Here is a 27,728-nt window from a genome sequence, read left to right as displayed (position 1 = left end):
AGTCCTGTCCCTGAAACTTACTCAGCATTCACAACACATGTGTTGGGACGTCAATGGACTTCATGGACGTCAATACACATGAACATAGCACCCAGAAGTTGAATTGAGCAGATGTGTAGTTTGGCCATGTATCATTAGTATTAATTATGCCCACTCTGACCCTGGTGCTCATAATGGGGTTTCAATCCTACTCTACTCATTTGGTAAATTCCTGGTTTCTGACTCCAATATTATATAAGGTTTGTTATAATAAATAATAGTTAAAATTATTAAAATACATTGTTAAAGACATTGCTCTTTCTTTTATGATATCACAATAAACGATACATTTAATATTGCTGTTTAAACATACTCCAGTTGCATGTGCTGTTTAAATCAGAGTTAGTGAGTGAAATAAAATCTGAACTCTTAATAGAAAAATGAAAGGATACATAGAAATAGATGAGAAAAATAAAACCGTAGTTTATAGGAAACGGTAGGCAAGGAGGACAGAGGAGCAGATAGGGAGATAGAAAAGGAAAGTGGTATATTCATTAGACAGCAGTGAAGTCAGTGTCAGAGAACGCCTAGTGTTCTTTTTCTTAATTTTAAAATGTTGGCTGTTCTTCGTCCTTTTAAATCCACTGTTTGTCTAATCAATAATGTCACTAGCATAGTCTTTGTAAAATATTGAACTGAAGTACAAGAGAATGTGAGACGCTGAACAAGAAAATTAAAACATAAGTAAAGCCTTACAGAATTAGAATGGCCAATAAATACTACTCTGGCTTTTAAGGACAGACTTACAAAAGAAGCCGTGACGGCACTTTTGATTGACTAGCAGTTAAAATGTGTTAGATGCATGGAGAGCTGATGGAGCAGCCGCGGTGGGGCAGCCCCCAGCAGGGCAGGCAGAGGGGCTGCAGCGCCCCAGGAACACTCTACGCTGTCACTCTGTGACACGCTCTGTGGAACTGGAACACACTCTGAAGGAGTCTTTTTGTTTTTATGAAAAAGGCATCTTTATTTCTGGCAAGCTCCCCTTCAAAAAAATTGGTGTCCTTAGTTGGAGAAATGTTTATTTTGTGGTCATTCCAGATCTTTCCATTGGTTGAAGAATATATTAATAGAGCTAAAGTTTTAAAGAACATCTTTATATTTTCAGAACTCTTTCAGTAGAGTGGTTCTGATGCACATTCTGTAAGAGAAAAATGTTTTAAATATAATTGACACATAATAATTACACATATTTGTGGAGTACAGTGTGATCTTAACAAATACCGTGTGCACTCTCAAGATAATTGCTGTGTGCATTGCATATTTCATTTCTTTAGAGAACATTTGAAGGTCTCTGTATCTGCTGTTTTGAGATACACGATTAAGTGTGACCAATCCCAGTTACCTTGCTGTGCTGCAAAATATTGGACTCTTTTCTTCCTACCCAGCTTCACCTCTGTAGTTGTCAACCATGCTCTCTCTGCCGCTCCTTCTCCCAAAGTCCCTAGTCTCTGGTCACCTTTCCTCTCTCTACTTCTTCTAGCTATCAATTCTTTTAGTTTCCACAGATAAATGAGGCTACGTAGTAAATTTCATGCTGTGCCTAACATCTCACTTAACAGGGTGTCCTCCACTTTCATTCCTTGCTATCACTGACAAGCTTTCAACTTTTTAATGTAATAACAATGTTTGTTTATTTGTTGTCATGTGCAAAATTCCTTTACCTGGTGGCTAGGATGGCTCCACATCTTGGCGCTGTAACATTGTAATAAATACTACAGTGAGATATTTCTTCAATGTACTGATTTCTTTCCTTTGAGTACATGTTGTTGGATTATATATTAGCTATATTTCTGGTTTTTGAGGAATATCCATGCTGTTCCCACAATGCCTGCATTAATTTACATTTCTTTTCAAGGCCTACAAGAATTGCTTAAAATGTCTAAGTTTAGATACTTAGACGGAGCAAAATGCTTGAACAGTTGGCTAGTAGGAGAAGTAATGTGTATGTGCATAACTGCACTAACTTTTTCCTATGAAGGAGACACAAATGTCACTGTACATCTCTCATACTTGGTGGCAATCTCTATGATGAAAGTTCTGCCCACAGGGTGACATAAGGAGGAATCACAATGGGGAAATGCGAGTCTCATAATAACTCTGTGGAAGTCAGCAACAGATGCCGAAGACTTTAAGATTCTCTATAAATAAAGATTTTTTTTTTTAATCCAAGAAACTCAACTCTTACTACCTTATTCCTAAAGGAGTATTTTAAACAGTAAAGGTTTCAGGAAACATGGCAGGTGTTCTTCTGCCTTAGGAAGTAGGATTTTGGCTAAGCTTCTGCCCAGAAGTGGTTATTATTTTATCCATCAGATTTTCTTACTCACTGATGAAATTAGAAAAAAAAAAAAAAAAAAAAAAAAAGACTCCTGCATTACTTGGTGGTTCAATCCCTACATGGACAAATTCAAATTCTGCCTTTTCTATACTTACAATGAAAACGCTAATAAATAATCCTGATGTTGAACTTTGCCTCTTTGAACCTAGAAAAATGATATTTTAACTTTGTAATGTTGGACCTTTATTGTGATTTTAATCAATGATATGAAAAACATGATGATCCTTACATTCTTTTTCACACATGGCTATCACTAATCTTTCTAGATATTTGATTGCTTCATATTACTGCCTTTATGTTATCCACTAAATAATAGCAAGTCGCTTAGGTTCCCATCTAAACAGTGGTGTCTTGTGTAATTTTCCACACAAATATTTTGTACTATTTTTTACTTAAACGAAGTGGTTACTTGTTTTTTAGATATAGCGTACCTTCTCTCTGTTCTCCTTTCACCATTCTCTCTCTCTACTCGGTATTCTCTAGATCTCACATTCCTCTTTCTAGACGTAAGATGCCTTTTTCTACATTTATACCTCCTTTTTATGTGTATGTATTTGTGATGTATAATAAATACACTCATTGTTGGAACTTGGTAGATATGCATACTATGTCTGACATTCTACCCTAAATCTTAATCTTAGTAACCCAGTCTAGCCTAAAAGTGGTTTCTTTTTTCTCTGAGTTGTGACAGCACTTTCTTTTCACTTTCTTACTTCTCGTATCTTAAGTCATAGAATATATCTCAGATCATTTTATGCCAGGTCAGGTCCTCCAAAGCACCACAGTACCTCCCTTCTGACAGCACCCTCCCTTGTTGCTTCCCAAACAGAAGAATAATTACCACATTTACTCATTGTTGACACATTCTGCTTTCTTGGTACAAATCTGAAGTCTAAATGCTACACACTTACATACAAGGTAGGTCTAAAATATCGTTAGGTTAGTTGGAATTAAGGTTTTGCAAACAAATAATAACAAAATAGTGTAAGCATTACTAATGCTTATGTAAGTCAGCACTTCTCTGCTAATCGTGCATTGTAATTATCTTGAAGTCTTGGAGAAACTCCAGTTGAGAGATACCAAGCAAGATTTTGATTTTCTGGAATTCACCCAGTTATTTGCATTTTCATCAACTCTTAGGTTACTTTCACAATGACCAAAGTCTGAGGATATCCTGTGTAATTTAGCAAATCCTCAGAGATAATGATGATTGTTTCTGTAGGGCTATCTGGTTGTGGAGTTAGGGAAGACTTCACTACATGTAAACAAAGTCCTTCTAGTAATTGGCTTCTAACTTGGTTCTACTGTAGGATTGTAAGTAGATTCTAGATAGTCCCAGAGAACACTGTTTTATCATCAAAATATGGTATTATAACTTCAAAGATAGCATTGTAGTTAGGGTTTGACAAGAAAAACAAGACAATACAAGACACATTATTTATAGTGATATGATAGTCACCCAGAAAGTACAGGAAATCTGTCCATACACTAAGATCCAAACAATCCATCTGAGGGCCTGGAATCCACAGCAGTGTCCTACATGAGTCCAGCTGAAGACCCAGAACCCATGATAAGGCCCCTCACAAGTCCAATCGGAGGCCTCGAGCCCATGACAATGACTCATGCATGTCTGCTCACGGATCTGCACTGGGAAGGCACCAAGGTCAGAGGTAGAAAGTAGGAAGTCTGTGCCAGTGGTGTGAAGGATCTGTGCAGGAGGCTAAGGGTTCTGCACTGAAGCCAAGAAATGATGCTCAAAGTAAGGACCAGGGCTTCCCCCCAAAAAGTACCACAGCCATCCTAGAGACCACAAGGTCCAGAGTTACTCTGGTGAGAACTGTCTTCATATCCGGAAGCCAGAGTGACAGGCTTCTCCTGGAGATTGAATAGCACACATCTTGCCCTCTGGAGCCATTAAGTGGTGCTCAAATAAGGACCAGAGTGCCCCTAAAGTGAACCACAGCCATTCTCAGTGACAACAAGCTGAGCTCCTTGATGATGAAAATAGGCAAGTTCACACCAGGAAAAGAGCTCCCCAGCTCTTCCCGGAGAACCGACCGCAACAGGAGAGCTAAGAAAACCACACAACAAAAACACTTCCTCTCCAGTTCTGCCTTTATGGTGGCAGCCGTCCTCAGGTGGGCCCCATACACAGCCCCATGCTGTTCCAGTTCAGCTGGTATGAACCTGACCACCAGTTTTCAATCCACCACAGACTGTATTGGAATTAAATGAAATTATCTGTGTGAAGTGTTTGTTTCAGTCAGTTATGCAATAAGCACTCAGTAAGTGCTATCCTTTGTAGCTGGTGAAGTGAGCAACCATACCAGGACAAGTCAAGTAGTGCCTGGAGCACTAGGACAATAGATTAAGGATGGGGTGTATGCATTCTGCTATACAAGGAGCACAGAGATTGAGTTATTTCAATCTAGAGCAACTCATATTTTCAAATTATGAAAGAGTCTTTGATTTGGAAAGTGGAGAATGAACTGCACAGAAAGTCTAGGCCTGAAGGAAGAAACCTAAGAGGTGGCGCTGGCAGTGGTTCCCCAGTGACCCTGCAGACCGTCATCCAGTTGTATAAATAAAAGGGGAGCATCGGAAGTATGAATAGGGAAAACTAAAAACTGAAAAGCTTCGTGACCAGGCGGGTGTTGAGAATAAAAGAAAGAGAAGGGGAGAGGGTGACTTTCAGGTGGTCTATTTTGGTTTTCACTTTAGATTATAGTGTTCATATGTTCATATAACAATATGGATTAATATCAATGTAGATTATTTAAAGAATGAAACTTGTATGGAAAGCAAATATGGCATTATTTATAGTTTTTTTAAAAACAGCAAATAGACACTACATATACTATGCACATATTTATTTTAATATTTGTTATCACCCTGCTCAGATTATGTTTAGAGATTGCAGCTATTCCATAAATAAATGGAATGGAAGCAGTTTTTTCCTTAAATTGCAAACCAGCAAAATGAGGTAATAAATATATACTACTCAGTTTAGAACTTCACTCAACTTACTCGTTTTAGAAACTGTTGTTTTTAACAGATTTTATTATAACAAATTCTAAAAATGTAGCCAACATATAAACAGGCAGATCATAACGATGAAAAACTTGAAAAGTTTTACTTTTTATTAATTGTAAAGAGAATGGGCAAGGGAAAAAATTAAGAAAGAATGAAAATAACGTATAAGCTTCACAGCCTCGGAAAAGTGAAAATGTAAACCAAAGTCTGGAGAACACATTTTTTCTCTGCTCGGGAGATAAAGCTCCAGGGTTTTTTTTTTTTTTTTGGTGGGGGGGGCTCCGAGAAGAATATTTTGATTTTTTTCTTACATTGTCCATCGTGAGTTGACATAAACTGCAGCATGCTTTCATTGGCAATATGTGCTGGTTACACATTTCCATGAATAGGTATAGCTGTCCTGAATTAATGAAAATACCTAATATTTTTCTTCTATAAGTATTGACATATTTTGTTCTGATCTGCAGCATTGGCTGATGGGAATCAGTTGTTAGAATGACCGTTTGTGTCTACAGTTACCTTGTTAGCTTTTTTAGATAAGTGTGATCCCATTATAAGCATGCATTTTCTTAATCAGATTTGTTGCAAGAGAAAATGAGTTTAGTTCATGGGATGATGTTAACTATCCTAGGACGTGTTCCCAGGCTTCCACAAAGAGAACTTACACATTCAAGGTGCGCTGTCACTCAGATTCAAGTTCTACACTCTGGACTTAGGGTGTTTGCCTGACTGTGACATGGCATTTCCTTTTCACCTCCTTAAATTTGTGAGGTATACACTTCAGTACAGTCATGAAAAGTTCTAGAGGAAACTTGCAGAATCTATAAACGTGCAGTCGGAATAGTTTTATTTTGAATTTTAAACTGTACATATTTTGAAAGGGAAAACAATAATGCAATCATGACATGAGTTTTATCAGTCCTTTGAAGAACTTTAGATTTCTCACTGATCTGAGTACATCATCTCTACTAGGTAAATGATATGTTACATAGTGAATACATTTTTCTCTTTACCGCACACCCACGACCATTCATGTTTGCCACCAATGACTTTTCTGTAAATACTAGAATAACTCAAAGCATCTTTCCAAACTGGGCAATCATGGCATGGCTGGCTTGGGTACCTAGAAGTATGACGATAGTCACGAAATAGTAAAGGGTCAATAACTGACTACGTCTGGGATACACAGTAAAAGAATTGATTGAACCTAACCATTATTACTGCTTTCCATCTTCAGGCAAAATTTAAAAGAGATAATACACTAGGTTTTAATGAATTTACTATGATAATTACTACATATGGTCTCCTCCATTGGGCTAATGATATAATTGATTATTTGAGAAAAACAAGGATTTTAAGTTTAATTATGTTTTCTTTGGACTAATTTTCTTGTTTAAAGTAGTTTACACACATCAACATCTCAGGCACTATTAAATTGAGAAGCACCTTCTGCCTATATTAAATTATTAGTGTTTGTCATTTCTAATTTCAATTGCCATTAACTCAGAATGTATTGTGTACAAGTGTAATTAGTCTTTATAAATACATTTCACTCCTAAAACCTGGAAGGCTTTTAAATGTTAACCATAGTTTGTTTTCTGTTTTCATCAAATTTTATTTCCTGATCATCTTATTCATGGTTTGCCTCTCTCTGTAGATGAATTAGAGATGGATTTTGTTGTAAAGTTCCTCGATTCCATGAACTTTCCTTACTAACTTTCATAGTTATATCTTCATGTATTAACATTGCTCCCCATCTCCTGGGTTTTCTTGAAGTAAATGCCAGTAGCAAATTTGCTGCATATAGAAGCTTTTAGCTTTGATTAACTCAACAGACTAAAGTTCCTTAAGGTTTTGGCACTTGAAATGTTATCATATTTCCCCTTATGTAAGTATTGAAGGACATTTAAGTGAAACCTTTTTATCTCAAACACACACATGTGCATATATGTCACATGTATTTACACATAGAATTATCAGCTATACATGATATAATTAACGCAGTTTTACTCCATATTGCATGTCTTGTAAGCAGAATTTCAAATAATGATTTTCAGAGCAAATACATATTAGTGATATGAAGAAATGGTGATTTAATGTTTTTAGTCAGGGTATTGGCCTACAATAATTTGACAGCAAACATAGCTCTTCAATTTTTGAATGGATTTGTCTCTGGATCCATTTCTATTTGTTTTTGGCAGCAATAGGAGATTAATTGATCCAATCTCATTAGAAAATTTCTCCCAGAGAGCATCTTTGAATGCCAAAGGCATAATTTTACAAAATTTACCCTCGTGAAGCTTAAAATGGAGCATTACTGTGATTGTCATTGTTAAGCAAAAGACTAGCCTCGGTTAAGTAGAAGGGAAGCCTTCGCAACATTTTTGCAAAAAAAAAAAAAAAATCCTGTTGATTTCTCTAAATACCCTTTTGATTCTATTATTTAACAAATTAAAAATAATTCTTGAAGGTGTTTTAAGTTAGTATTTCAGCATAATTTTTTTTCTGATAAAAATGGATGCAAAATTTGAACAGCAGATTTTTCACGTATTTCAGCTTTTCTTTCTATAGTACATGAAGGAACAGTTGGCTGGCGAAACAAATAAGCAAGAAAGAACCCAAAAATGAAGAAGTTGTCAATATGTGATTGACCTGGCTTTTCTGATTGCTCCGTTATTTACTTTCTTCTTTTAGGCATTCATCATCGGCAGAGATTAACTAGTCAATCTCAGTGTCATCTAGAAAAATGGAAAAGAGGATCTGTTTGTGCCCCCAAATTCTCTGCTAGTATTACTCTAAATGATGTTATGTTGTTGTGTATAATAATAATTCACATTATACTAGGAAATTTGGAAATGCAGGAAAATACAGAGGAGGTGTACAAACCTCCAGTAATCTTTATAAAAAAGTCATCCCCATCCACAATTGTTGGCATAATTCCTTTTGATTTTTTTCCTCTACAAAATGTATGCATGTGAAACTTTTAACATATAAAATCATTGTTACATAGTTGATAGAGTTTTTTTAAGTTAATATCTTGAAATATTGTAAAAATTGGCATTTGCACAAACATTTGACCATGCTCCTATATGCTATCTAAAAGCTTGGTTTAAAAATAAGGGGTTCAATATCATGACATCGCTCTCATAAATTTTATTTATCCTACTCCAATGGAAGGAAATCACTATTGCTAGACATAGATTGCTTTCTGTAGATGAGACCTTGAATGGGGTACTTGATGGAAAAAAGAAGAGAAATGAATGTGTCTAAAATGTGCTCTGAGTAAGAATCAGTACAAGAATCACCTGAACAGGAAAAGTAATAAATACACTGTTCAGAACTCATGAGAGAGAGACTAAGACTGTATCAAGGGAAAGTGAAATCATAATGAAAGATACCTATGTTTATATCACAACTCACTTTGTTTGTATTAATTTCTAAACAGTTTGGTGAAGTCAGATGAACTTAATGAACTTAGTGAGCCTATTTATGGGTGTTCATTAAGAGAGCAATAAATGTGGAAGACAATGTACATGTCTTTTAGGATCTCAGAAGCCAGCTGCAGATCCAGAGGGAACACTTCCCAAATTAAAAGCAGTCTGCAATTTAGTGAAAACCAGTTATTACCAGGACCATAAAGTCAAGATTTGAAAACCTTCAAGGAATATGAAATTCAAAGCATGCTCAGAGGCTTCGAGGATATCGGGATTCATGCCTGTGATTCCCCTTGTCTCATTCAAGAGAGCCTCACTCGTGTTCCCAAAGGACCTTTCACTCCGCCTGTACTGCTCTACTTTCTAGTCAATTCATAACTCTATCATAACTCTGCTTTTTATGGTATTTTGTATGCTTCAGTGTGGCACAATTTAGGCTTGTCCATGTGTTATTAGATGTATCCTATCTGCAGAATTAGACATTCATTAATAAATAGCCAAGACAGAAAGTTCACTCTCTTTCCTACACTGTTTTGTCCTTTATGCTAGCAGTATTTGTTGACTACTTTTTCAAGACTCTGGATTGTAATCTGCTACCATTTCCATTTTTTTCTCTTAAATAAGCTAATTTATTAAATAGCACTGAAATATACTTTTAAAGTCTATCACTAAAATGTGACAAATGCCTTAATGAAAAGATTACATTAGTGTGAGGTATGATCATAAAACACAGTGACTGCTTAAATTTTAAAAATGAAAAGAAAAGGCACATTGCCATTAATCCCACTCAGAATACTCCCTCTTACTTTGAACACACTTATCCCATTGATCTTGCCACTTTTTTTTTTTTTTTAATTTTAAAGACAATAAAACCAAAGTACAGCAGAATCAAGCAAATCAAAACAAGACAATGATACCGGACTTCAAAACAAGATAATAGGAAATCAACAATGGCTACCACAATCCCATTTCCATTTGTTTAGTGGAGATAAATATTGAACAACCAGCTGCAAAATTATATGTTCAATAACAAGAAATGTAGAGAAAATATAGAGAGTGATACTGTGATCACTTATTAAAGAGAAATAACTTGGATAAAGAATGAAGGAATCTACAATATACTTCCATATTATTGGGTTGAATTCTGAATGCTTTGTCTTTCTGACACAGAGTCCCATTAACACAGTTCAGGCCTGCCTTGAGCTCACCTTGTAGCCCAGGCTGGTCTTGAACTTGCAGCCGTTCTCTTACCTGAGCCTCCCAAGTGCTGGGATTGCAGTCATGAGCCACCATGACCAGCTTTGAATGCTTTTTTCTGTACTGGAGGTCAAACTCGAGACTTTGTGCTTACCAGGCAGATGTTTATGCTGCTGAGCTAAATCTCCAGCCCAAAATGCTTTTAAAATTAAAAACAAAAATGTTTAACTGTACTTTATATTTATTTCAAAATCTGTCTCAAAAATATAAAACAAATGATGGCTTTTATTAAAATATGCTTAATAAAATGTTTATATTTTCAAACTATTTTTTAAGAAATAATATGCTAAGAATTTAAACTAATAATTTTATGGTCTCATATTTACTATATTTTCGTTTATGTTGAAAAATAAATTCTTAATGTAAAGCTAATAGAAATATTTAGAAATACATTATCTTCCTTTCAGAAAAAATTTAAAGATAACATTTTTTGCAACTCAAATAAACTAACATTTTTATAGTATCTTTGGAGTAAAATATTGTATTTTTATATTTTATGTATAGTGAGTAAATAATTATATTTTATGCTGTATATACGATAAGTAAATGAAAATATTCTTTACTAATGAAAAAAGGTTTATTTATAAACAAAGAGGAAAGTGAGCAATAGAATAATTTATAAATATTTATTATTTATAGATAATTTATTAATCCATTTTGCTAAGAATGTTTCACTGATTTTTGTTTTCTTTCTTTCTTTCTTTCTTTCTTTCTTTCTTTCTTTCTTTCTTTCCTTCCTTCCTTCCTTCCTTCCTTTCTTTCTTTCTCTTCCTTCCCTCCTTTCTTTTCTTTCTTTCTTTCTTTCTTTCTTTCTTTCTTTCTTTCTTTCTCTCTCTCTCTCTCTTTCTTTCTTTCTTTCTTTCTTTCTTTTTTTCTTTCTTTCTTTCTTTCTCTCATCTTTTGTTGAGGATAAAGCTCCCAGGAACCCAGGTCCTTATGTGTGTTAAGCCAGAGCTGTATTACAGAGCTATGCTTCCTGTGATTTTTAAAAATAATTTTCTTATTCTTCTTTATTTGTTGAAGAAAGAAACTTATACCATGTTGCCTGGCTGGCCTCATACTCTTGGGTTGAAACAGTTAGTCTGCCTTGGACTCCTGAGTATCTGGGAGTACAGGTCTATAGCACCATTCCTGGCTTTATTCACATAATAAATTTTATTTTTGTTTTTGGTTAGGGATTTTCTTCCTAGGATTGTCTATTTTTATTACTTAGTAGAAGACAGTTATACCTGGAGTAAAACAAAATAATAATTTGGTATAATCACAAGGCTACTTATTATTGGTGCTGTAAAAGTTCAAAATGTAAAGTTTTCTAATGGAATTGTGATCATTTTTAAGTAGTCGTCTTTGCAGAAAGTTATCAGTGTATCAATATAAAATATAGTTTGATATGATACAACTATCCAATTTGTGAAATGTAATATACATATTTTAAGTATTACTTATTTTAGTTACTTAAATTACTATTTTAAAATACTCTTAGCAATTGGTTTGGATTCTTGTCCTGAGCCACAAACTCCTAGCAGTGGAATTAAAATTGGAGACAGATACATGGTTGGTGACGTGGTATCCTTCCAGTGTGATCAAGGCTATTCTCTTCAGGTATGTCTGTTTTACTATTATACCTTTTTTCATTATGTTTTTAGAACATTTTAACAGGTTAATGATTTATCTTTCGTGGACATTTCAAAATCTTCATCCAAATTACTTAGGATTTTCTCTATCCAATCAGTAGACAATTAAGGTCAAAAATCACAGTATGGATCCTCTTCTGAAGGACATTTTTTTTTTGAAGGTCTGATGTATAAAGTCTTATCAAAATGTACCTCAAATTAGATCCTCTATGAAGTTATTCAAATAGAATTGGAAGAAATTGCTTCACATGTGAATACAGTCTTTAGTAGTTGGGGAGCCTGTACTTTCAGTCTCTGCACTCTGGGAGGCTGAGGCAAAAGGATTACAAGTTTGAGTCTAGCCTGGGAAATTTAGGAATTTAGCAAGACCTTGCCTTAAAACAAATAATAAAAGAGCAGTGGGGAGGTAGCTCAGTGAGAAATCCCTGTGTTTAGTGCTCAGACTAAAGCAAAATAAAAAAATTAATAATCTATAGTTAAGTTTAAATTGAAGTGCAGTTTTTAAGCCTCATATTTCAATACTTTGACCCATTTTAGTGTTTTTAAAAAGAATTTTGCACTCATTTCTTAACTTCTCTCACTTGAATATTGTGGACTTTTGTTACTAATTACTATGTAAATGCTTGCACTTGTAGATTCACTGCAGTAACTTAGTAGAACATTTTGATAGAAAAATATTAAAACCACAATTCTAATGTGATACATAGCTTCATTTTTCTACAATGACTCTGCAGCTTATTTTTATATTTTATTGTAAGTACATATAATTACCTTTCTTATTTCACATTATATAAAGATTTCCAAGAAAAAGTAAAAGTGACAATACAGAGTTTACCAAAAAATATACATCAGGAAAACAAAAAATTGTATAAATATTTTAACAGTAAACTTACTGAGCTATCATGATATTAATGCAAGTTAATGTAAGCCTCTGTAATTACAAGTGGTGCTCAAAATGGTGGCCGTTGGCTTCCAGACATTGACTAGTATGGCAAACTAAGGAAGTATGCACACATCATCTTATTTTCTTTCTTTCTTTTTTTTCTTTTTTTTTTTTTTTTTGTCTTTTTCATTTTTTATCGGTACCAGGGATCAAACTCACGACCGCCTGCTTGCAAGGCAGGTGCTTATGCCGCTGAGCTAAACCCCCAGCCCCCATCTTATTTTCATAATAATTGTTCAACATGTTACATCCAATTTAGACTTTTTATAAATGTGTACTGAATTGTGTTGTCTTCTTCATGTAGGGCCATTCTCATATTACATGTATGCCTGGACCAGTAAGAAGATGGAACTATCCCATTCCTATTTGTTTGGGTAAGTTGAAAGACTGTAAATTTCATATATATATATATGTATATATATACATATATATATATATGAAATCATATAAACATATAAATATATATTTATGTATGTATCACATATATTTATAAATTATATACATATAAATATATTTATATATATTTAAATTATAGATATATAAATTTATATATAATTTCATATATAACATTTTATAAAAGTTGTAGGCAATATATATATATAATTTAGGAATCTGAAGAATCTAACAAAGAGTGAACCCTATGAGATGTCTTCAGTGGTGACAGACAGTTGAGATATTTCATATGTCAAAAGATAACATGGATACTTTGAAATTATATAACCAAATGTACATTCTTCAACTAATGGTAATTCCAAATTGTTTTTATCTACACTCTTAAGTTTTTCTTTTCCTCATCTTTGGTACCTATGCAACCAATAATGTATTTGGTTCTGCAGAGTGTGAAAAAGAAATGTGAGGTATCATTCCCATCTTTAAATCATTCATTACGGAGTAGAAATAAAAGAAGTATCATAAAATAATTTAGTGTAAAGCTATGCCATTGACTACATTGTGGAATTTTAGAAGTGAGAATGTTGTGAAGTGAGGTCATTGCAAGCCTAGTCGGCCGGTGTTTATAAACAACTTGGGTAACTGCATATCATTAAGATATACAGAAGGAAAAGCTCTTTCTAGGGAAGAAAACTGCACAAGCTAGTTAGCAAGACTCGTGTGCCTGCCTGCTGTACGGTGACCCTACTTGTGGTCTGTTTGAGTGCCACGACGTCATACTCCAGGTGGTGGCCTAAGCCGTGAAAACTGATGCTCTCACATTCTGAAAGTGCCACACCCCAAAACAGCTGCATGTGCACTTCCCAGTGATTTTTCCTACTGTAATAGGATTATTTGGGGAGCCTGGAATGGAGCTCAAAGGCCCAGTGCCTGCCTGGCAAGTTCAAGGTCATGTGTTTGAGTCCCAGTAGATTATTTCATTAGAATTAGTGCCCACCCTTGTGACTTCACTCTACCTTACTAACCTCTTTAAGGCCCTATTACGAGGTACAGTTATACTACAGATTAGTATTTCAATGTAGGATCATCTTTTCAGAGGGGACACAATTCTCAATAGAAAATATATTTAAAACTCAAAATGTGTTTAAAAGGCAAACTATATTGGAAGCACGCAAACTTTAGAATGAATGATATTTATTGCAGGAAATATTTTTAGGTACTGTAGGTAATTTATAACAGTGTATTTTGTCAATTTAAATGTATAAACATATAATGGCTACAGGACAATTTTGTAAGTGAACAATGTCAATTATAAATATAAGCATACTGCATGTTTTGAATACACATAATTAAGCATAAAAACTGATAAGAATAAAGAAAAAACTATGTAATATGCTCATTCTGCAGATAAGACAGAGGGAAGTTTAGTATTTTTCCATTGTTATGTCCCAATGGATAGGGCAGTTTCCTTTTAAAATAGAGGTCTCCTGAATGCTGTGTAATGAGCTAATGGAATGATTAGGAATTCCATAACATAACTTCATAATATTTATCCTCTTAACATTAATTTATAAGAGTTTCCCATGCCATATTATTTTCAAAATTTGATATTTAAAATGGGTTCATGGTGCCTATTATTGTCTAATTTATAAAACATTGTCCTTTTTGTTATTTTTTACCTTTTGATATAAATAACATACTTATAATTTTTTTTTTACCTGCCTTTGTGTATAACTAATCATTTGCTTAAAATTTTGCCTAAGTAGGCCTGGGGAAGCAATTCGGCACTGCATACTATTAGGCTTTGGATTTGGTTTCTCGGCCTGCGGGAAAGAAATTACCTAGATAGATTAATTTTAGCATTAGATAGAACCGTTTTGTCATATAGATATAAAAGTCTTGTTGACCATTATTAAATTGCTTTCAGAAGGCACACCATCTTAAAAACCTTCCAATGATTATACAATTGTAATCCTACTCTATAAGTAATTTTGATTATTATTATTTAAAAGTTTCTAATACTTAGATGGATTAAATACTAGCACATTTTGCAAAAAAAGTCTGCATTTTATTGTGTATTTTAGCAAGCAAATAATAGATGGAAGTGATATTTAATAGTTACTTTTATTCTGTAGGCTACATTCGTATGAACTTATTTAGCACTAATCAGACTTTGTATTCAACAATATTATATTCAAATTTCAGCTTAAGGTAAAATTGCTACATGATATGTTATTCTTTAAGCTGCTGTGTATTCACCAAGATAAAGACATTGGCCTCCCAGGTTTATTGTGAGAATCAAATTGAAAGAGCCTGTTTCAAGTGTTTAATACTGAACTTGGATTACACAAGGTTTTTGTAGTGGCAGCTATTAAAGTGAAACATAGGCAATTACTTCAGGATCTAATAATAGGGAATAGACTTTTACAATGGGAAATAAACAGTATAATGGAATATTTAAAGACAAGAGAAAAATTATAGTACATAACTAAATATAAGGTGGCTTAACACTGTTCACAGTAAGACTGTATTTTCATTATACACACAGAGAGACAAGCACAAATACTTACATAGAGAAAATATAAGGTAAAGGTAAAATAATTTTCTGTGGGGGCTTGAATTAGAGGGCATTTTCCCTTCCAAAGATCTTTTTGTGTGTTTTATGGATTTTGAACAATAGGCTCTTATTCCATTTGTAGGAAAATTAAACATTTTGGAGTAATACTGTGGTCATATTGCAGGGGATATAGAAGGCAGGAGGTGGATTCAGAGAATGCGTTAAAACCCTAGTCATCAAGTAACAAGGTTACGGAGTTGTGAACTGGAAAATAAGCAATCTGTCAAGGTTTTGTTAGAAGGACCGAAAATTCATATGGGATTTTAGATATTGGAGATGAACAAGGAGGAAAATTTCAAGATGACTTCATCTTGGAGGACTAGCTTATGATCAGATTCCTAACAAAAAGTGTGTGAATAAGGCACACAAGAAAGCACTTGGACCTCACAGGTGACACACAAAGAATTGCATTCCAGGAATAAGGTCTCTGTGAGTCTGCAGACACCGAGGAAACAAAAGTGAACCCGAAAGAGAAGGCAGAAGCACTTTTTAGTATCATTTATGCATTTATCATCAGCTGTCATTCTTTTTTTTTCTCTCTTTGTTCCCTGTTTACTCCGAAGTTTTTGCGTCTTCATTCTGTGATTTAGGGATTTCATTTGGGATGGGGTGGGTGAAGCATCGAGTAGTATCTTCAGTTCATGTGAAAGACAGAAGTAGCAGAAGGAGAAGGAAAAAGAGCAGCTCAGAGATGTGGAATTGTGAAGACAAGAAATAAAAACCTAGTCTTTGTCTTGTACCCAAATTTCAGAACACAACTAAAATAAACTTGTAAACGCAGTCTTGCAAAAAACTTAAAAATATATTTTGTTGACGTAATTATTTATTAAGTTTTATATTGAATATATGTGGAAAATGGAATTTTAGGAATATAATTGGTGAACTTTAATAGTACTGACATTCTTATGTTAAGGATAGATGAGCTGAAGTTTCAGAGAATGGAGATATGGTATATAAGTGTACATTTAGCACTTGCTAGCCATCACAGATTTGAAAGAAATGTCCATATGCATATCGATTACAATATTATGTCAATGTTTTATATATGTAACTATTATTAAAATTTATTTGAGACATGATTTATTCATTTCTCACTGTAAATGACAGAAATCAAACTGGTTATGACATATTGTGTAGGACACTGATAAGCTTCCGATTGAATTTATCTTTGAGACCCATAACTTAAAATTTCCTTACCTATGTGCTACTATTCATAAGAAGAAACAGAGTATTATTAAAACAAAATAAATAACTGAAATTGCATATAAGTGTTCTATACAGAAAAAGTTTAACCTTGACACCATTATGAAATTTGATGGTTAATCCAATAACAGACACACATCTATAGTTCTGTGTAATGAAATGAAAAAAAATATATTTGGGGCAAAGAATGACCCAAGATACAGTTGTTCTTTAATACATACCAAGTGTTTAATGTGAAAAACTAAAATCTGTAACTTTCTGTTCTTAAATACTTTGCTTAGTTTATCCATGTATAACCTGTATCACAGAGATTCCAGAAGGCACGTTTGTAATTCCACTTAAGTTTTCAGTATGTGTGCATCCCTTTACTTTTTATATTTCTCTGTTCTTTTACAGCAAAATGAAGCCATATCTCATACATAACATGTAAAATGTTTCCCTATTATCATGCAGCTCACTAAAACCGATGCTTTTTCTTCAAGTTCTTTATTGAGCCTCCTTACAAAAGGAGGAAGACAAGGAAAGTTGTGAAAATGGTTCCCTCTGGATGTGGTACTCAGAGCTCAAGTAGTTGGCTTGACTTTGTTCTAAATTACATCACTTTTAGAATAACTCAAAACACTATTAGAAGTATGTTCTGTCAAGAAATAAATCACCCACTGTATAAAAGGACATGTTCTCTTTGATCGTATTCACTGCATGTGAGCTGTTCCTTGCTGTGCAATAATTTATTTTTTAGACTGAAGTTTTTTTTCTGAGGACTTGTGATGTCTTTTGTGTTATTTTAGAAAACGCATTGCCAACCAATTATACTTCATTACTAGTGTATGGCAAATGAATGTGACAATATTCACATTTATGTAAAATTCTTGTAACTCAGAGACTTATTACAATTTGTTTTTGGTACCATGTATGGAACTCAGGCCCTTATGCTTGCCAGGCAGGCCCTGTGCCCTGATATGTCTCAGCCTACTTGTGTTACAAATTTAAAGTGATTTTTAATTTTTTTTTTAACAAGTGAAATGACTCCACTACTGTGGCTTACAAGGGATTGTGTTGTTTTGCAGCCCAGTGTGGTGGCTCCATGTCAGATTTCAGCGGTGTGATCCTCAGCCCCGGTTTTCCTGGAAACTACCCCAGCAGCTTAGACTGCACGTGGACAATAAAGCTGCCCATCGGCTTCGGTACGTATGTCATAAACATCGGAAAGAACACTCAGCATTTAGTGAGGCATTCTGAAAAAATATCAGCGTCCCCTAAAAAGTTAACAAAATGCTTGAAAGTACAAGTTAGTTCGGAGGTGCATAGAGTTATCTAAGTTGAATAACAAACTTTGAGTAATTTTTCTAAACTTAAACTTCAGGATCCAGGTTTAATTGCAGGGCTGGCACTTTGAGATAAGGGGGTTTTGTGTTGCAGATTAGCCACTGGGTCTCAACGTTTCGCCATCAGTGATATGGACCATACTTTTGTCTATTGATAGACTCTTAGATTGTTCCCTGACTGGACTGTTCTAAATAATGTTGCAATGAATGCAAGAGTACTCTTATCTCTTTAATTAAACTGATCTCATTTTCTTTGGATGTATCTCATTTTGACATTGCTAGAATGTATTGAAGATGCATCTGGAAACAGCTTTGTTAGATATGTATAATAATACCAAATGAACACAAATTTCATGTATAATTGCTTTTCTTTTCTTTTTTTGGTACCAAGATGGAACTCACAACCTTATGCTTACAACACTGGGCTAAATCCCTGACCCCTATAATTACTTGTTTATCTCTTTCTCATCAACATGAGCAAGTAGTACATAAATTATTTTTAGTAATCTATTTAACTCATCTTGTTTTCTTCATAAAGAGATCACTTTTACATTTGCAAAATAGTACATATTTTCTAGTGCTAGATTTAAATACCCATACAGATACACTACATTTCTAATCTAATAATACAACTTCCTATATGTTCATCTATTACTGTTGCACTTGATAAATTCTTCTCATTCTTATATGACTAAAATCTTAACAGCTTTTTCAGATCATGTGAGTTGATCCATGCCTATCAAAATGTGCTAGATTAAGGGCAGATTTTTGTTAAGTCTCACAAGTCTGATATGCAGATACAATCTGAAAAAGCTTAGCACAGCTTATCATCCTGAGTAGACAGCAAACTCATGGCCCAGAACTTGACAGTGTATTTCTGACCACTGTGGAAGCATATCTAAGTGCAATAATGTGTGTATGTGTGTGTGTGTGTGTGTGTGTGTGTGTGTGTGTGCGCGCGCGTATGCGCGTGTGCATGCTTGTGTAATTTAGTAAAAGGTAGAGTATGATGAAATTGCTTTTTTCTCTTCCAGGTGTACATCTCCAGTTTGTAAATTTTTCTACAGAAACGATACACGATTACTTGGAAGTAAGAAGTGGGTCATCAGAAATGAGTACCGTGATTGGTCGGCTCAGTGGTCCTCAAATACCGTCTTCCTTGTTCAGCACAACCCATGAGACCAGCTTGTATTTTCACAGTGACTACTCACAAAACAAGCAGGGATTTCACATTGTGTATCAAGGTAAGAGAATGCTTAGAAGTGGACATGCATTTCACCTCCAAGTGCTATCAGAAATCTTTCACTATGTAGAAGTATTTTCTGTATTTTCTCTTAAAAGAGGAAATCCTTACAAGTTTCAGTGAAGAGTATTTTTCCCCAACTCACATGTGACTCCTTAAGGAAAACAATATTTTCTGAAACTTTAAAAGAACCTAACTATGAAGAGAAGATTGAATTAGTCCTAAATCAGTACAGAAATTAAACAGGGAAGGGTAATTAGCAAAGCAAACTGGAGACAAAGATTCATCTTTGGTTTATATCAAGTTGAATATTCAAAAGATATTTTATGTATTAATGTCATATTGCATGGGAAATTATTTTCTTTTACTCCATGAGATCGTAGTGATTTTCCATGATGTTGGTCCATTGCCATGAAAACAGGAAGCAGAAATTACTTGGATAATGATATATCAGACTCAACCCACACGAAACTGCTGCATGACACTGATTGAGAGTTATATCCCATTTTACCTCAGGTTCTGGACTGAGGCAGAGGGAGGCTCTGGTGCTGATTCCCCCAGATCGGCCTTCTGTGGCCTAGGACCTGGCCGCCATTCTATCATTAGCATGATTCTACCTAGACAAAATCCATGTGATATGGGCACTATGATTTTATACAACTTGCAAATAATCACTGAAGTTTAGTTGTTCCTATTATGATATTTCTGATTTTAAAAGTTCTATTGAAATTCAATTATAAAAACTATTCTACGGGGCTGGGGATTTAACTCAGCGGCATAAGTGCCTGCCTTACAAGCAAGCAGTCGTGAGTTCGATCCCTGGTACCGGTAAAAACGAAAAAGACAAAAACAAAACAAAACAAAACAAAACAAAACAAAAAAAAACTATTCTATGAAGTATGGTTACATTCACAAAAATAAATCAAAATAACTTGAAATTTTGTTCCATCTACTTAATTATTAAAGGACTTCCTGGTAGGTGGTAATTTGGCTGTGAGGTCCCCGAGTGAGGCCATTTTGTCATTCACTGCTGTCTGTTAAGTGCTGAGAAGAATGAGAACCCCACATCTCATCCATAAACTAGAAGTAGCCTCTGCTGGCTGTCGCCATAAAGTTATCCGTACCCTTGAGGAAATTATCTCCAAAACAAATGAGTAACTCAGTGTCTGTCTTTTTGCATCTAGACACCTCAGAACCATTGTGTGGGACTCCTAAAAATGTAGCAGCCTATGCCATACTCCTTAAAATTCACCATTAACCTGGGTCCACTTCCTTCTTCCCATCCTCATTTCCCCTCAGAATAATGTTATTCGAAGGCTGTCAGACATTTTTCTTGCTGTGCTCTTTGAAAAATGAGTCATGATTGACAGAACAAGTGTACAAAAGATCTAAAAGTTTTTGTATTATTCCTGACAATATTGTTGACGTGGACCATCATGTAGGCCAATGATGACCAGATAGCATTTGTGAATCACACTGAATTTTGAAGCTTTCCTTTCTATAAACCATATATAAGTAAACCTCTGTCAAGTGTTTACTTGACAACCATGAATCAATGGCACTTTAAAGAAACTGAGTAAGTTATGTAGATCCATAGAGTCCACATTATTTTTGTATTTTTTTTCATAACAGCATGTAGTTACACAATATATGTAAACCCTTACACTGAAAAACATGGTGATAACATTATTAGATTTGTTCGTTCTTGGGAACCTTTCTCTCGTACATTTGAAATTTACTGTCTATAATTCCTTGTTAAGCTAAATAGAATGGAAACTAGACCACGGTCAAATATTTCCTAATGTCACACATTTCTGTGTGATCCTTTCCTGTTCCCAATTATCTATTAAGTGTGAGTGACACTTGACAGAGGTTTACTTAATAAAGTAATACATTCCTACTCCTGATGATCAGTAATACACATTTGCTTACAGTTGGGTTGAGAATTGTCTTTGATTTCACATTTTTTTTTTTTTGGTGTGTGTGTATAAAGTATTAACTAAACTAAAGAGAGAGGTTAAGAAAGCACATAATAATTTTCTTTAAAATTGTCTAAAATACTTGGGTGCAAAAGTTCAGGTGGTATTTTAACACAAAACAAGGTGAGATATTCAACTTCTAGTGCAGGGCTTTTTTTTTAATGTTGAGGAATAGAGAATTTTAATGATATGTAGCAAAATAATCTGTCAATTAGAATATAAGAAAGATGTCTTATTGATAGTGTTTGAAATGTTTATATTATTTGAGCATATACTTTACTCATAAATTCAGAATTCATTCAGCAGTGTTTATTTAGAACTTATTAAGAGTAACAGTGGATAAGGCTTTGAGATACAATGGCAAATAAAACACGTATACCCTTTACCTCATTCATAATATTAAACAAGAGCATAAAGACCTCTCTCTCTCTCTTTCTGTCCATATATATATATAGTATATGGTGCCAGCAATGTCAGAATAATTGAAGTACAGAATTTATTTTTTTAAATTTATTTTCTGTTAATTAGAAAGAAGTTTTTCTACTACTTTTTTATTTTTTATTAAATGAATGCTTCAGACAACTTTATAGGAAGTATACTGTGGTTCGTTTTTTTTTAGAGAAAAAATATTTAAAAAATTAAAAAGGCTCAGAATGAGGCTTATACAGGCAGTTATTTTATCCTGTGAACCTGCAACATAATGAAAAAGCAATTGCATTCTATTGAAGAGAGTGACAGTATGATTACATTGTGACTGTAAGATGAGTTTACATTTTGTTCAGGTTTCAAACTCAGGTAAGTTGCACAAGTGCATGAAGAAACTGATGCATTCTTATAAGCTGTATTAGCATTTCAATTATAAGCATTGTAGGCATGAAAAGTTTGTATCACACCATCAAGAGTATTTATCATAAACCTCAATTATTATTTATAACTAAACTCAAGGATTGTCACATCAATTCATAAGCTACAAATAGCATCCAACTGTGGTGTCTGAAACTTAAAAAATAAAATGTCTCGGACTTTTTTTCTAGCCTATCAGTTACAAAGCTGTCCCGATCCACGTCCATTTCGAAATGGTTTCGTAATTGGTAGTGATTTTACTGTGGGCCAGACCATTTCATTCGAATGCTTCCCAGGATACACACTGATTGGGAACTCAGCTCTCACATGCCTTCATGGAGTCAGTCGTAACTGGAATCATCCACTTCCAAGGTGTGAAGGTATGCTTCTACACTGAAGCTGTCTTCTTGGTGATGTCTTTCATGTTTAACCATTCCTTTGTTGACTTCCTTCCTTGTCTTCCTCTTCCCATAGCATGCTAACTATGAACATAGAATATGCACATTTATCTCTGAATTGAATTATTAAAACAAAAGGTAAAGCTAGCATCTGTGTATTGAATAACTTACTTTATCACTACCGGCAGTAGTCCTGGCTTTCCCCATTGGTAGTGAACATAAATGTGTGTACATATACATAATATGTACATGCATGTGTACATATATACGTGACAGAAGAAAAAAATAAACAATGTTTGCATTGATATAATGTATTTAAAACAGAGAAGACAAGATAACTTAGCTGCCTTGTGATCATTAATAATAGAGAAGTAGCACAACTTACAGAGAAAAATACATTAAAGACCATTTTGCTCATTTTTATCAGCTGCATTTTATATACTTCAAACTGACATAAATATGCAACATGGATGCATTTTATAACACTTAAGAGTATGACATGTTTTCTTTTTCAATATCTTCAATTATTGTTATTATTTTTGGCATTTTTATTTTGTTTCTTTTTCCATAGCTCTGTGTGGTGGAAATATAACTGCTATGAATGGCACTATTTATTCTCCTGGGTATCCTGATGAATATCCAAACTTTCAGGATTGCTTTTGGCTTGTAAGAGTACCTCCGGGAAATGGAATCTACATCAATTTTACTGTCCTTCAAACAGAACCTATCTATGATTTCATCACAGTATGGTAAGCTAGGATCATTGTTATTGATTGATTGAACTATATATCAAGTAGGAATGAAAATATATCACCATCCTCTGCTACAAATTGCCATCTGCCATTTGAACTGGTGTAATAGAGGGTGTGACATATGAGTTTAGCAGAATGAGACAAATAGGATAAATAGATTTTGGCTGATTGCCACATGAAATAACTATCCTTTGTAAGAAAGAAAACTTCATAAGAGAGAAAATTATTTAAAGTTTTTAACAGTATGCTCAAATAACCAATTAATAGAATAAATTAAGGAAATTAGCTAGCTTCTAAAACTGGTGAACTTTAAGAGCCTGTATTCCAATTATACTAATTTAACTATTGAATTCTGTCATAATAATTCATTGTGAAATAGTGTGATCCTATTGTAAATTAATTAAAACATATTCATTTAAAAATATAAAAATACCTCTGAATTGTCATTGACAATTAGACAACAGAACCACTATCTGATTTCTCTCGGCCCTTCTAATTTTAGCAATATATGATTCTCAAGTATGTTGTGAGGAAAATAAAACGAGAGCAAGCCTGAAACAATTTAGAGAATCTGATCTTTGGTTAGAAATAAAAAGACAGTGTGCTGCTTACAGTGAATATGGATGCTTTTCATTTAGGCATAGATGTGATTTATTTTCTTAGTTTGCATTTTAAAATGCATTATCACCTATATAAAGGTGTCACAAAATACACTAGTATGATTTGTCACTCACTGTAATTTTATTCACTGTGTTATTATTATTATTAACATTATAACATAAGTATGTTCAATCTTTTCTTTAAACTTGGTGCAGAATTTTCCATGGATTATCCTCAATCTTTCCTCTTTCATCACACCAGGGATGGACCAGACCAAAACTCACCTCAGATTGGCCAGTTCAGTGGCAATACTGCTTTGGAATCAGTCTACAGCACTTCAAATCAGATTCTCATAAAATTCCACAGCGACTTCACAACGAGTGGCTTTTTTGTGCTCAGTTATCACGGTTGGTATTAGCTAAGTGCTTTTATTCCAATGAATACAGTTTAAATTGTTCTGGAACTCATGAATGTAGTATATATTTAACCAGTGATTGAAAGGTATTAAAAATTGACATATTTATCATCGCTGTAAATTTAGCATTTCAAGTACATTCACTTGCAAGAAATGACCTTTTCTTAATACCTTAAGAACATTAAAATGTGAGGAAATGCATATAAGAAATAAATCCATCAGTAATTACTGAGTGGAAAATAATCATTTTGCATGGAAACCAATAACACAGAACCAGCTGTTCATGTTTTATTGCATATAATTTGGAGAAGTCTAGATTTTTCTGTACAAAACCTTAAATCTATTCAACCTGCTGTGAGTCCTTCTAAAATTTGAATCCAGCGTCTGTATGCTTTGCATCACTTTACTTACTCATTTGTATTCTTGTATAGAAACTATCTAATTAAGAATCTTAGCTTTTTAAAGTGACTTTCAAATCATTAACTTCAAGACTTTTATTCCAGCAAAATGATTTATAGAGTCTCAGTTTTATTTGTTCTTGGTCATATCTTCATAATATTAAATCTTTGAAAGAACATTCAGAGGGTTTTTCAGACCTGTTTCTTTAACCCCACATTGATTTTATTCCCTTATAATTAAGAAAATGTTTATTTCTAATGACTACATCTTTTTCTTTTTATGATCTATTTCATAAAAATTCATTCTACCTTCTGAGGAGGAAGAAATTTTATACCAATAACATGAACATTTCCTGAATAATTTACTAAATTCAGTTTGCACAAAAGTATGAAAATTTGAGAATGAACTTGTGCTTTGTCCATTATAGTAGCATATAACTAGATCTTTGTAAGAGAAAGTAATAACATATTTGAAGCTCAAGTCTTATGTTCCAAGAAAAATATGGTGTGTCAAATATGATTATGTTCAAAGATATTTAAAGCACATTAGAAATACAAAATTGACTATAAATATGTGAGTTGTTTAATCTGAGTACATATCAGCCAGTGTGATGGTATGTAATTAGTATCCCTAGTGCTAAGTGTTCACTACATCACAGCTAATTAGACAGTGGAGTGTTCAGTTAGACAACTTTTTGGAGAATTTATTTCTTAATAACTTCTTTTGCTGTCTTAGAGATGATCATTGAACCTGAAAGTCTGTAGATGTACTTTATGTCTCTGATAATAGCATTATTACTTTGATAGACAATCATAATTCCAGAAACAATAAGGATAAGATGAAAAATAAATTCATTGATGAACTGTAACATGTATTCTTTTTACTATCATGGATCTCTGCTTAATTTTTTGTATCACTGTGTGTCCTGTCTGTAGAAGCTATAAGAAGATACTGTTCATAAAAACCTGTAAGTCAATATTATCAACAGTATAACATTCGTATAAAATTTAGGAACCATTTCAAAGCAAAAGTATTATCAAGGGAAAAGTTGCCAACATATGTGTGTGTGTGTTTATACAGAGAACATGTGGAAGACAATGTATGCATATATGCACACAAATATGAATGCATATTTATGAATACATAGAGATATGTGAATGTATCCATACATCACTATTCTAAAATGAGTTTCACTTGACTTTGGAACTTGGCTGTTAGTCATGTGTCACAGAGATACAATAGTTAGTAAGAAGACAGATGCAGGGTTTGTGTAGCACTTTTCCCGTTGACTGTGGACAAGTCATCTTTTGGTCTCCACTTTGCTCTGCTGTAAAGTAGCACAGGACCGCTGAGAGGATGCAGTTTTCTTTACTACTGGCATGTATCATGTTAAGCCATATGAAATCACTGGTCAGGAAATGCTGAGTCTTAGCAAGTTGTAAAGCTAACCCCCCAAAGTACTATAATTTTTATTATTACAAGCATCGCGTTGAAGAGATTTTATGAAAAGCAGAGTCAATACACAATGCTCAGTTAGCGTGGTGTGTGGCAGAGCAGTTGTCTGGGAATCGTTGTTTCCTTATCACACCCTACATCACCTTTTATAATTTTCTACTGTTGCTTTTTGGTTTTACATTACATTTCATAAAAACACACAACTGCCAGAGGCTCCTGAAGCCTAACGCTTGAATTGAGATCTCTAGAAAACTTATCCAAACTTTAACATAACCTTGAAATTTGGCCATGTAGCCATGGCTCCTGTTAAAAATTGACTGATACTCTGATTTCTTTTAGCACTGTTTATCTTTCCTAGAATGCATAATAGTTGCATTACATCTCATGTAAAGTTCCTTTATTATGAAGTTCTTTCAATCTTACATCCTAGTTCTTCAGAATAGCTCACTTAATGGTGGAGTAAGGTCAAATCATTTTGCGTTTTCTAACAGGCAATTTAGATGGATTACAATGCAATATTTAGCACCTGGAGTCCATTGAGTACACCTAAACTTACAATTTATTTTTTGTTTTCTTTCAATTCTCTTATTCACTCATTTATTTCTTTTTTTATGTCCTCTTCTGTAAATCAAAAGCGCTTCTCTCAGGATTTGTGGTTATTTGAAACTTGACCCTTCAATCTTTTTATGTATTTTCAGGTCACATTGATCATTTAGCTTTTCCTTATTGATATATACTATGTTTGAAAGAAATATGTGGCTTTTTTTTTCCTGTAGTCTGACTTACTTCCATTATGTGATCCAAAATGCCACCTGTCTTTTATGAAACATCGTCTTCATAAAGTCTTTCATGATCAAAAATAGCGTTCACAATAGGCTTTGCAAAGTGAATGATCTAGGCAGTGAAAAAGGAGCAGCCATGATGTTGAGGTGCTTTACCTCAGATGTCACATTCTTTTTTCATTTGAGGAAATGTTTTTATCTCTCTATCACTGCCATAATAGCAGTTCCCTAACGAAAGACCTTTTGTTGATAGCTGCCTTAGAGTCTACACAGAGTTGGCTATAACAAATAATATAACAAAATTCAGTCCTAAGCAATCAGTCAGTCCTAATTAAAGTGATTAAATTAACCCGTTTTTACTTTATTTTTTAAATAAAAATTTGTGCATAGTTTTGCAGAGTCATGAGTTGAGTTTTGCTTTGGCATATTCTTATCATAATGTTTTATTTATTTATTTATTTATTTATTTATTTATTTTGTGGAAAGTGCCTTTGTATAACAGAGACTGTTGTAGGCATAGCTGCCATTTACTAAAAATTTAATATGCTGGGCATTATGCTGGGTGTCTTCCATGTATTATTGCTTATTTTCTAACAACTCCATAAAGTAAGTATTATTTCCTTTGTTTAATAATGAAAAATCTCCAGGA

General features: G+C 33.9%; 1 protein-coding gene across 8 annotated transcripts in view; it reads left to right on the top strand.

Annotated features, from left to right (window-relative positions):
• Csmd3 (CUB and Sushi multiple domains 3) overlaps positions 1–27,728 on the top strand; it is a 1,082,130-nt gene that overhangs the window by 949,453 nt on the left and 104,949 nt on the right. For all 8 annotated transcript variants that reach the window (XM_063257640.1, XM_063257641.1, XM_063257642.1 and 5 more), the window contains 7 exons: positions 11,585–11,703; positions 12,983–13,052; positions 17,956–18,072; positions 19,248–19,457; positions 22,470–22,658; positions 23,248–23,425; positions 24,290–24,435. In XM_063257640.1, coding sequence (XP_063113710.1) covers positions 11,585–11,703; positions 12,983–13,052; positions 17,956–18,072; positions 19,248–19,457; positions 22,470–22,658; positions 23,248–23,425; positions 24,290–24,435 — 1,029 coding nt within the window. The remainder of the gene's footprint in view (positions 1–11,584; positions 11,704–12,982; positions 13,053–17,955; positions 18,073–19,247; positions 19,458–22,469; positions 22,659–23,247; positions 23,426–24,289; positions 24,436–27,728) is intronic.

The sequence above is a fragment of the Cavia porcellus genome, unplaced genomic scaffold (assembly GCF_034190915.1).
Source record: "Cavia porcellus strain 051 isolate PalLab524CR breed Dunkin Hartley unplaced genomic scaffold, mCavPor4.1 scaffold_10, whole genome shotgun sequence".
Lineage (NCBI taxonomy): Eukaryota > Metazoa > Chordata > Mammalia > Rodentia > Caviidae > Cavia > Cavia porcellus.
The sequence above is the reverse complement of the archived record's forward strand: the minus strand, read 5'-3'. Positions and strand labels throughout refer to the sequence as shown.